Here is a 12,508-nt window from a genome sequence, read left to right as displayed (position 1 = left end):
GTAGGAGAGGGAATACCCTTCTTGACAGATAGAACGTAATTTGAAGACGGAACGTTATTTCGTTGAACGTAAGTAAGGGTTCCAAGCGAGGCAGAGGGACTGTGGAGGCGGCGCGGTCAGTGAGTCCTCGCGCGGCCTCGTGTGCACCCTCGTTCGGGTTAGAGGTAGAGCCCTCAATCGACCCCAGGTGAGCTGGAAACAAAGTTGCAGAATGGGGCGTGGTACTCTTGATGCTTTGGAGAATGCGGAGGGCCTGAGGGGCTATTATCCCGGTTTCGTAGGCTTTGATAGCCGCCTTGGAGTCACTGTATATTGACTCTCTGCCACTATCTAGCATAGCCAGCGCGATTGCAACGTGTTCGGCTATCACGGGCTTCGACGTGCGTACTGTGGCGGAGCAAGTGAGCCTGGAATTTGAGTCGACGATGGAAACAGCGAATGCCTCCTGTTGGACATATGGCGCAGTATCCACAAAGCTTGCATCAGTGGGGTTGCTACGGACGTGCTCGAGCAGAGCTCTACCCCTGGCCCTACACCGACCGACGTTGTGCACAGGGTACATAATGCGGGAATGGGTGCGATGCGCAGTTGAGACCTGATGTTTCTGGGAATCTGCATGGAATCGGGGCACTGGTCAATAGAGTTGAGGCCCAAATCATCGAGTATCTTGCGTCCCGATTTGGTTCCTGAAAGCCTGAGCAGCTGTGAGCGCTCTTGCGCCTCGATTATCTCTTCGAGTGTATTGTGAACACCGAGCTTGAAAATGTTTTCAGTGCGAGTGTTTACAGGCAAGCCGAGCGCCAGCTTGAAGACCTTCCTTATGAGGAAATTGAGCTAACTTCTCTCTGCAACATGCCAATTATACATGGCCACCGAGTACGAAAGGTGGCAGAGCACAAACGCATGTATGATGCGGATGAGATTGTCTTCCTTGATTCCCCGGTGTCTGTTGGTGATCCTTCGGATGAGGCCGAAAGCACTTTCCGTCTTGGTAGTAACCTGTCTGAGTGCAGCTCCGTTAGCGCCGTTGGACTCGATATACATTCCCAATATGCGGAGCAAATCCACTCTGGGCACTGGGGACCCGTCACCAGTGAAAAGCCATATTTCACTTTGAGACGCTGGTTTTCAGTCACGGTGGCCGCCACCTCGGGGTCTTTTCTTGTAGAGCAGAAGTTCAGATTTCGACGGGGAGCATCTGAGACCGGTGGGACGGAGGAAACGTTCGGTCACGTCGATTGCGCGCTGCATGGCTTCCTCAACTTGACCATCGCTCCCGCCGGTGCACCAGATGGTTATATCATCTGCGTAGACGGTATGATTGATTCCTTGAATCTTCGCGAATTCCTTGGAGAGCCCGATCATCACGATGTTAAATAGTGTTGGTGAAATAACTGAGCCCTGAGGCGTGCCGCGCAAACCGAGGTTGATCTCTCGTGAGAAGTACCCTTCGATCTTGAGCTTGGTAGTTTTATGGTAAAGAAAAGATCTCACGAAGTCGTAGACCGTCTTCCCTAGCCCTAGGCTGGCAATAGAGTGGAGAATGAATTCGTGAGAAACGTTGTCGAAAGCCTTCTCCAGGTCTAATCCAAGGATGGCTCTGGTATCTCCTGAGCTCCGGTCGATGATCTGATGCCTTATCAGCTTCATGGCATCCTGTGTCGAGAGACCAGCTCTGAAACCAATCATATTGTCGGTGTACAAGTGATTGGTCTCGAGGTGCACCTTGAGTCGGTTCAGAAGGGCGTGCTCTGCGACCTTACCGGCACAGGAAGTTAAAGAAATCGGTCTTAGATTATCTATTCCTGGTGCTTCACCAGGTTTCGGGATTAGAACTGTGCAGGCCGTCTTTCATTGTGCGGGGACCTCCCCACTGCACCACACCTCATTAATATTTTCCGTAAGGAATTCGATGGAGTCATCAAGGTTCTTGAGCATCTTATTGGTTATGCCATCAGGGCCAGAGGCGGATTTGGCATTGAGGGAAAAGAGAGCCTGCCGTATCTCGGCCACAGTATAGTCCTGGTCCAGCTCCGGCACGTCGCACCCCGCGTAGTCCGGAAACTGTGTGGGTGCAGAGCTATCCGCGACTCGCAGATACCTGTCTATAAGCTTGTTGACAACCAATTCGTCCGGGGTAGAGCCAGTAGCAAGATGGATGGCTCGCGCGAGGGATCGCCTCTGGCTGGACCTGGTGCTGCCCTGATCGAGAAGGTGTTTGAGAAGACCCCAGCTCTTCCCAGATCTGAGCTGACCCTCGATGCTCTCGCAGAGCTCATGCCATTGTTCTTTACACAAGGTTTTGCAGTGCTCCTCGATCGCCCTGTTAACCTCGGAAACCTTCCTGCGGAGTTTCCTGTTATGCTTCTATCCCTTCCACCTCGTCAGTAGGGCTTGCTTGGCTTCTAGTAGGTGTGCCAACCTACTGTCCATGTTTTCAACATCGAGGTCATTGACGACCTCCTAGGTCGCTGCCGTGGCGTCATCTCTGATTCCTTTGTACCATCCTTCAAAGTCTGTCCCGGCCGTCGGTGCTCTCTCAGCTCTGACTTCGCGAAAAACGTCCCAGTCGACCACATTGAATTTTTTTGCCCTAAAGCGGGCAATCACGAAGGATACCTCGATGACGTAGTGGTCACTTCCGAGGTCTAGAGCCGTGTTGACCCACTTGACCCCACCTATATTCTTCACAAAAGTCAGGTCCGGGGTGGTATCCCGACATGTGGAGTTACCTCTCCTAGTGAGGAAATCCTTGTCAGTGATAAGCGTCAAGTCGGCTTCTGTCGCAGTCTGCCATAGCTCGCGTCCCTTGGGGGTATCATACATGTATCCTCACACTTTGTGTGGGGCGTTGAAATCCCCTACGACTACAAGGGGGTAACTACTGGCCATGCTCACAGCCCTTTTGAGGAGAAAGTTGGCTCTCGCCCTGCGATAACTGGGACGGCAGTATACGTTGGGAATAAAAAGGCTATTTCTTCGAAGACCCTTCTTAGGTGAGTTCATTAAAATTTCAGTCATTACGTACTCAATGCCACCGGCAACTGCACCGAGGCCACGCGATAGGCAATTGTACCTTTTGCTGATAAGTGTGGCAACTCTCCTACCTGCTGAATGTGATGACGCTACTAGGTAACCCGGGAGTTTGATGGGGCTGCCAGACGCAACTTCCTAAACAGCGATGATTTGGGGCTTAACATCGAGAGTTCTTAAATATTGCTGTAGAATGGGCTTTCTGTGAGTAAACCCGCCACAGTTCCATTGCCAGATTCGGAAGTTTTCGTCCACACTAGCCATGTTTAAGCTGAGGGGATGGTTGAGCAGCTATAGCGGCCCGGAGGATCGCGCCCTCAGTCGGTGGCGCTAGTACATTGCGTTGTGCTGGGACCTGCAAAAAAGTCGGACTGGGGTCTCTCCTCGCATCGACCTCTTCTAACTTGCTTATGCGTTCACTCAATGCTCCTAATCCCATCTTGGGGTGCGCCACGGCTTCTTGAATTTTCGCTAAGGTAGCCTGCATGTTCACAAAGGAAACCTTGAGTTCCGACAGTAAGTTTACCATCTCTTCTTCTTGTGTGTTCTCAACCGCTCGGCGCTTGGTTCCGCTAGGCCTGTGAAGTGCCTCAGACGTATCCACGGCGACCGGGGTTGGGGCGGGCTGCGCCGAAGGGGGCGAGGACGCGAGCTTTCTAATCTCCGCCATCTCCGCTGCTAGCCCGCTCATTTCTTGCTTAAGCTGCGCGTTTTCTTTCTTCAGCTGCTCGTTAGCTCGTCGCATCTCGTCGAGCTCACACGCGTGGGGAGAACCGCGATTCGATTCGTCGCCTCTAGGAGACTCACGTCTTCCTCGGGCCTTGTCGGCCCAGGAGAGCGTCGGCTTCTTGCTGTTAGAGGTGGTGGGCGTGCGGGAGCGGGACCTGGTCGACCCCGACGAAACGCGCCCCGGCCTTGAGTTGGAGCGAGGCTGAGAAGTGTAACTTCCCTGGGCACGTTCTGTCCCCAAGGCTATCTACCTCGTGCTTACAGGAGGTTTTCAGAAGCCAAGAGTGGGAACAGTTAGGGATAAGAGTTAATGGAGAGTACCTTAGTAACCTGCACTTCGCCGATGACATTGCATTGCTGAGTAACTCGGGGGACGAATTGCAACTCATCATTACAGAGTTAGAAAAGGAGAGCAGAAACGTGGGTCTTAAAATGAATCTGCAGAAAACGAAAGTGATGTACAACTTCGGAAAAGAGCAGCACTTCGAGATAGGTAATAGTCCACTTCAAGTTGTAAAAGACTATGTCTACTCAGGGCAGGTAATAACCACGGAGCATAATCACGAGATTGAAGTAACTAGAAGATTAAGAATGGGGTAGAGCACATTTGGCAAGCACTCTCAAATTATGAAAGGTAGATTGCCGCTATCCCTCAAGAGGAGGGTATATAACAGCTGTATTTTGCCGGTACTTAGCTACGGAGCAGAAACCTGGAGACTTACAAAGAGGGTTCAGCTTAAATTGAGGACGACGTAGCGAGCAATGGAAAGAAAAATGGTAGGTGTAACCTTAAGAGACAGAAAGAGAGCAGAGTAGATTAGGGAACAAACGGGGGTTAAGGATATCATAGCTGAAATCAAGAAGAAGAAATGGACATGGGCCGGGCATGTAGCGCGTAGACAGGATAACCGCTGGTCGTTAAGGGTAACTAACTGGATTCCCAGAAAAGGCAAGCGGGTTAGGTGGGCAGATGAGATTAAGAAGTTTGCGGGTATAAACTGGCAGCAGCAAGCACTAGGACCGGGTTAACTGGCGGAACATGGGACAGGCCTTTGTCCTGCAGTGGACGTAGTCAGGCTGATGGTGATGATGATGACATGTTGCTTGTCGGGGCTTGCGGCACCACAGCCTCGGGAAATCGTGTCACCGGGAGTGGGGCACACGTCAGCGCGACGAAAAAGACGGCCACACGCATAACACACGTCGATTTGCTTGCGGTAGAGTGAGCACTGCATCAGCACTGGTCCATACCAGACAAAGTTCGGTACACGATACCCGTCGAAAGCGATGATGGCCGTGCCAGTTTGGGCTATTCTCTTGGCTGCTAAGGCGAGTGGATTATTTGTGTTGACAATCTTCGCATCGATGACGTCAGGCCGTCTTGAAGTGGGACGTTGCGAATCACCCCTTTGCAAGTGGAGTGTGGGGCAGTCTCATAGGCACTTAGCTCGTGCACCTTGCCCGAATTGAGTATTTGCTTCATCCGAACGTATCGGTCTGCGTTTTCGCGCTTGGGAGTACTGGAAACCATAGTATTTTGCTGCAGATTCGGGCATAGAGTATCCTGGCACAAATCTTCCTGGCTTATGCCAGCGGCAACTAGTATTGCGTCTGCCACCGTAGCTGCGCCAATTTTCGAAATATTGAGTCCACCTCTCGGCCGGATCACAATCTCGATGTCATCTTGAGGAAGGGAGGGCATTTATCCCGCCCGTATTACTTTGGATTTCAGCGCAGCGCCACTCGATTTGCCGCGGCGTGCGCCCGGCTGCGACGATAGCGCGTTAGAGTCAGCAGTGCGTGTTTTGGCGGCAGCTCTTCTGGACCCTGCGGACTGCCAACCTTTATCTTGAGTAAACTCTTCTTCTTAAATATCCTCTCTGTGCACTTCGTACTCCATCGTGAGCAAATAATTCCGCGCACCGGGCCTCCGAAGGGCTGGCCGCAGGCGAGAACAAGCCCAGCAAAAGCGCGGTCTCCCAAGCCACTCGTTAGGGTTGAAGAGGGCACCGCTCCACAGGAAAAGAAATAGTTCGTAACTTGACAAAAACTCACTCACTGTGGTCAAATATGGTATTGGTAGGATCCTGATGACTTCTCGGAACCGATTCGAGCAACAGTTCATGAACACTTGAAGAAAAAAACTCTAGAAACACAGATATAGTTGCGCGTCCACGGGAGCCGTACGAACGCAGCCTCCCCTTCCGCGCCTCACTCGCGGCGCGCACCTGCTTATATATCACGCCGTCGCATGCTCATAAAACTTGCTGAAACATGCCGGGCACAGTGCTTTTCCAGCTTTCATATCATTTATAATATAATGTACCAAAGCAATGAAAATGAAAAGCTCGCCTTGAGAATAAACACCGGCACGTGGTTTCCAGAGCCAGCTAATCCAGAAAATGGTGATCACACTTCAAGGCGACGGCATCCATTCTTGAAGCTTTGCACAAAAGAAGCCGCGAAGGAGTCCTGCGTGCAAGCTGGGGTTTCCTTGAACGCAAAAATACACATGCGTTCACAATTGCAACACATGCAACGAAGTATGTTCTTCACAGCTATGTTGAAGCGCCACACGCCTCCCAAAGATCACAACGAGCAACCAACACGAGCCGCACTCCTGGCCGCAATGGGCGATTCTGAAGAAGTGCGGCCTGGATGGATACACAATATACGCGCTGAAATTTCTGCATGATTTTCATCGATAGTAAATATTGTGAAGTTTAATGAATGATATTTCAAATCCTTAGAGTGAACCGCGCCGCATTAACCTCCACGAATTTTTTTCTCGCATTATTTTCTTCATCGTAACTGGAAGTGGGCTGACGAGCCATGTCATCATTTCACTGAGCCCTTTAACGTGCATTTGCCGCATTTTCCCCCCTCAGTCCCCAGCCGCGCGCAACCAACACCCCGACGAAGTAGAAGGGCTAATTTCGGAACAACACGGCGCACCTATACCTGACCGAGAGCCAGACCTTTGAAGGCTGCTGACCCGTGCAACCAACAAGGGCTGCAAAAAAGCGTCTTTTCGTCCCTACCCGAGGGAGTATGTGAGCCGTTCGTCATCTCGTTAGTCCTCCAAATTCACACACGACACGCACATCATCTGCGTAGACGGTATGATTGATTGTGCGTGTCGTGTATGATTGATTGTGCGTGTCGCACACGACACGCACATTTGGTCTTCTGGTGGACTAACCACACGATTTGAAAACTACAGTTGACATTCATTCCTCCCCCCTCTATTGGTGTTCTTTAGAGTGTAATGGTTCGTTAAATTGCACCAATTAAATCCTGATAAATCCTGATGCGTTTTAGTAACAAATCAATTTTCAAAAAAAAAACTAATTTAATGCTGTTTACCGAGCGTTTTTTACCCTTTTTTTACATGTTCGGTTAATCTTTGTTCATTGATAGATACGTCAGAGTATAAATATCTGTGTTGCTTTTTCGAAGGATACGTCCTGCTCACATATCACAGTGAACTCATGTGAAGCCGTGCGCTTGGTAGGCTAATGTACCTGCAACGTACACTGCTCTCAGCCACAATTAATACTAGACTATTGACTTATGAATTGCGGTTTGTCCGTCCTTTACTACAGTATAGCTCTGTCGTATAGAATCCACGCAAGTTATTCAAGTTCGGCGATTTCGAATATGTCCAAACGAGAGCACTACGCTTCATTTACCGTCGCTATGACAGGAATTCATCGCATAATTACCATTTACGTGTTCTTCAGCATAAAGTCCATGCCTCTGTTGTAGACGTCAGGGTGAATCATTAAAGTTTATTTATACTCTAGTTCACTTTAGAGTATTTTCAGCGCACACACACACACACACACACACACACACACACACACACACACACACACACACACACACACATATATATATATATATATATATATATAATCACACCCACTGATTTCATGCGCAGCTGACATCATCATAAACTGAATATGTGTCATCTTCATAACTGAACGCGTTTAAATACTGCCCTTTATTGCGATAACAATTATATTGACATTCCAGATAATCCTCGTCGTGGTGTCGCACGTTCACATCCAGATCATCACCACGTATCTCGTATGCTATACGCGTTGAGGAAAACGTTCGTGGACACCGCGGCAATAGATGTGCCCTTCAACCGACCGCTTGCCTAAATAGGGCACACAAATACGCTCGTCTCATCGCAAAGTTGCCATTGCCACCACAGATCACTTAGTGCAATGGTCGTGTTTCCTAAATGCCTCACTACTTCGTATAACTTGCCAGTCTGTTGCTATCGCATTCATATTTCGCCCTTGTGACAAAACTGTGATCCCCCCCCCTTTTTTTTTGTCAACTGTATAGAACTGTGTAGTGCTTTCCCCAGTCATGTGAGATCTTGAACATTTGCCGAAGTATAACGGATTTTACTGTGTTTTACTAACCGTTAACACTCGTGTTTAGTCTGTCTCGTTTATTTCGCACTTTTTACGTTTTCTGCTCTCCACTCTCACGATTGCCTCTTCCCAAAGTTGCAACTTGTTTAAAATAGGATAAACATAACGGCATCGAGGGATGAGGTCGATGACGTCATCTCCAGCAGCGCCACAGACGGCCCTTATGCTTTATTATTGCATAACACCACCAGTGCCCTGGCTCAATACTATCTTGCATTCACCGCTAAATTGAACGCGCTTATTTGTTCTGTGTATTTTCAGACAAGAAGAGGAACAGTGCGGCGCAAACTGGAATGAACTAAGAGAAGAGGCGCACCCGTTTACTCAGCCTTCCATGCCACACAGAACGCAACAGAAAAATGCGATGTTGAGATGGTCTATTCATTCATGAAAGCTACTTTTTGTCCCAATAAAACAACATGGAAAAAAAAGAATAAGAACCAATGAAGCACCGGCTTGAAATCGTGTTCACTGATACACTCAAGAGTTTATAATATTCAATAAAACTTGATGCTGGTTAATTTGGCTTATACTTGCGAAAAAGAAAAAAAAATACGCGGAGTCTAGAGTTAGACAGATTACAGTCTGTTCAAGCAAACGCATTGTTGAAAAAACTGCTCACTGACCATAATGTAAAAAAAAAAAGACCCTTGTGGATTCGTACAGATCCTGAAACGTCATTTGGGGAATGTTTTTTTTTCATCAACAGAAGGCACAGATAATTGCAAACTATAACATGAATTTATACCGCAGAAAAGGCATGCGCAGCAAGTGCAGTACAAGTAAGAAAAAAAATGTTTAAATTACCACTCATCTCCCCGTACGGTCAACCGTGGTGGGATGCGAAAGCATCGCTGAGGGTGCGCATCGAGTTTCCGTTTCGTTTAACTTGACACCACAACCCAATGAAAATTAGAGAATGTACTCAGGAGAGACGAGGTTTTTTCATATTTATTTAGAGGTGGTACGTGATTTCTATATAGCGTCGTTGGGCACGGTATCTTGAAGACGTTGGCTTCGGAGCCGGTGAAGAGTAGCGTCGATGGGTCTTGCTGCAGAGTTTGAAATTTACGAAGACGAGGCCCATGCACGTTACCCTCACGGTGGTGCAACCATGCACGTGCACTGCAAATGGCGCCGACGCTGACGTTGTTCCAAGCGTTTCGCACGCCGTTGCACAGGGAGCGGGAGGAATGGCGGAACCACAGCGAAACATAGCGCTTCTCACAAATACCTTGAGGATAGTGTGGCGCCACTGTCTATGCGAATTTCTTGAGGGGCGATGTTAAAGTGCTGGGAATGACGATATTCACCCTTTCATAAACGCCTTCTTGGGCGCAGCCATAGCCCTCCTTGGGCTGTGCAATTTGGCGCGTCCCCTCGAAAATGCACTGGCAACGCTGTGCCCTTAGCCTTTGTACTCCCGCGCACAGCCCATCAAGGCGGAGTTTTTTTCCTTCCTGTGAAAAGGTGTATATGTGTCTGCGAGGCTTGTGTTGGCTCGTGTTGAGCGACACTTCGGCTCAAAAGCAGTTGCATCCGCCGAGAAAGAAGGACCAAGGCTTTACAGAAACTAGTCCCTCTTGTCGTAGCGTTCTCAAGCAATTTAATATTTGCGCGGATAGTAGCTGCACGCAACACGTTCACTAGCGCTTTGTCGTCTGCTACGAGGAGTCTGTTTAAAGCCCCTGGAACTTCGTTAAGCCCGTTGCTGCAGTAGCGTCACCTGGACCAGAAGTAAGTTTTGTGCCGCTTTCACTGATGGTTAGAGTGTTCTAGAACACTGCATTATGGCGGAGGCGGGGAGTTTGACAACTGAACTCTTGACAGGCGTTTTGTAAAAATGTATAGATTATTAGTGTTCATGCATTTGTTTCCTTACAGATGTTTCATATGTCATAAAAAGTATGTAGCAAATGTTATGAGTGAAAAGCATGTAACTATGTGTCTTATAGAAGTGTGCTATATCCTACGGGATTCATCTTACAAATGCTCCTTAAATATTTATGTAATCTTGTGCACCCTCCCTATAATGACCCTCAAGTGAGGGTTAACAGTATGGCTAAATAAACAGGTTCTATAAACGTTCGCTCCACACACCTCCCCCTTCTAGGGTAGTCGGGTCGCGACCAAGGAGGATTAAAGAAAAATTGCTGGAGTGGAAGCTCCCGCAATGCCTTGCCAGCAGAAGTGAAGCCGCCTTTTGCCACTGCCAAGATGGCGGAAACATGCTCTTTTCTGATAGTGCGCACTTGAAGATCAAGTGACTTTGATACGTTATGTAAATGCTACGTTAGTTCTATATTAAAGGATAGTTGTTCCCGACGAAATAACACACAAAAACAAGTACGGATGACTGAACCTTCAAAGAACTTTGCCTCCATTTAGAGGCTCACTACGAAAAACTAGTAACTTTAAGACGCACTCGGAGCACTATGTGACCCGAAAAAGTTCCCACATTAAACTCGTTGGGCGTGCGAGGGAAACGCTTCGTTTTTAATCGCTGAGTGGTGACTTTTTAGCATGCCCCTAGTAATATGGCCGCCATCTTGCCAGAGGAACGGCTTCACTTCTGCGCAATCATTTCCACTCCAGCAATTTTTTTAATCCTCCTTGGTCGCGACGAACCAATGAACGCGCAGCTTCCGAGATGGTGGTGGTAAAAAACATTTATTTCAGAAAAAGTCTACTAGAGAGTGCCGACGTGGCCCATCGGCGTGCTAGAGTGGCAAGACCCTATTCCGGGACGCCAGGGGAGCTGGAAGCTGCTCGTGCGCGCTCCACCAAGGAGCGTTGTGCAGCCAAGGTAGAGCAGCCGAACAGGTGCTCCTCCTAAGCCTCTCTAGTTGGGATAGGAAAAGGGGATGAGAAAGGAACGGGATTAACTGGGCATGATGCTACGACGTGATATGTGTCGGCGAGGACATGACAGGTCGAGCAGGTGCCATTGATGTCCGGCAAAAAGTGCCTGGCGACCGCCGGACTGATAAAGGTGTTCGTCTGCAGGCGGCGTAGCAGTCGTTCGTCCGCTTTCTCCAAACCACGTGCGGGGTCCGGGTAGAGGCGGCGCGAAGCCCGGTAATAAGCCAAAATTTCGCGAAAGTGCGTCAGGTTGGTATTGCCAGATTCCGTCTCGGGACATGGAGGGGCAACGGCCAGGACAGGAGAAGCGCGGGCAGCGGCATTTGCCGCCTCGTTGCCGGGCAGGCCCGAGTGGCCTGGGGTCCAGACTATACGAATGGGATGAGGGTTAAAGCGCCAAGAGGCTGCCTGTAGTATGCTAGCCGCCAGCGGGGCAATGGAACCCTGAAGGTACTGAGAACAGGCCTAGCGCGAGTCCTTCAGGATGGTGCGTGAGGCAGGGTGAGAGGCGGCCAAGGCTATGGCAACCTCTTCAGCGTGAAAAAATTCAGCGTGCAGCGTGCGTTACTGTGTCTGCTCGAAAGGAGAGGCCATCTACGTGTTTGCCCTCCGTAATCACGGCAGCCGTGAAGTGACCCGAGGGGGAGGAACCCGAGACGTCCACGTAGAAAACACCAGGCCGATCGGAGTGTCGCGTATGAAGGGCCGCGGCGCGTGTTAGTCTACGGCCAGGATGGAGGTCGGGGTTTATATTACGGGGTAGAGGTTCCACCCATAGCTTTTGACGCCAGAGCTCTGGTACCGGCTGCAGAGGGTCTTGGTCATATATCGGGTTGAGGCCAAGTCTGTGTAGAAGACGGCGCCCTGAAGGCGTCTGCGACAGTCGATTGATTTGGTTAACACTATGAGCGTCGCGCATCTCTGCAAAGGTGTTGTGTACCCCCAGAGCCGCGAATCGGCTGTTGGAAGTTGCAATAGGTAGGTCCAGAGCGCGTTTGTATACTGAACGAAGAAGGACGTCCAGCTGGTGCTCGTGTCGACGACGCAGGCGAAGGTAAGGCAAGGCGTAGAGGACGCGACTGGTCACAAACGCGTGGGCCAATCGGAGGGACTGAGACCCGCGGAGGCCGCCGCGCTTGGTAGAAACTCGCCGTATCATGCGGCTCACCTGTTCGCTGGTGCGTCGGAGGCCTGATATTGTGCCCTTTGGATGCAAGGACAATGTGAGGTGAAGGCCAAGAACCCGAATATTTTGCACTGACGGGACGGGCCCGGACGGAAGAAAAATTTGAGGCGGCGGTAGCGGAGAGACTGAAAGAAGAGCCGATTTAGCTGGAGAGCACTACAGGCCGCATGAACCTGCGTAGGTGTCCACCAGAAGGGCAGCCTTTTGCAGGCGTTCTTCGATTTGCACTAAGGAGCCGGTGTTGGTC

General features: G+C 49.8%; 1 protein-coding gene across 6 annotated transcripts in view; it reads left to right on the top strand.

Moving 5' to 3' along the window:
• The window catches only part of LOC119164063 (kinesin-like protein KIF12), a 318,668-nt gene extending 310,007 nt beyond the window's left edge, over nucleotides 1-8,661 (top strand). For all 6 annotated transcript variants that reach the window (XM_075888720.1, XM_075888721.1, XM_075888718.1 and 3 more), the window contains one exon: nucleotides 8,475-8,661. In XM_075888720.1, the coding sequence (XP_075744835.1) occupies nucleotides 8,475-8,604 (130 nt within the window). In that variant the 3' untranslated portion in view covers nucleotides 8,605-8,661. The remainder of the gene's footprint in view (nucleotides 1-8,474) is intronic.
• The last annotated feature ends 3,847 nt before the right edge of the window (nucleotides 8,662-12,508 follow it).

Source organism: Rhipicephalus microplus, chromosome 3 (genome assembly GCF_043290135.1).
Source record: "Rhipicephalus microplus isolate Deutch F79 chromosome 3, USDA_Rmic, whole genome shotgun sequence".
NCBI classification, from domain to species: Eukaryota; Metazoa; Arthropoda; class Arachnida; order Ixodida; family Ixodidae; genus Rhipicephalus; species Rhipicephalus microplus.
Note: the sequence above shows the minus strand (reverse complement) of the source record. Positions and strands in the feature narration are given on the sequence as shown.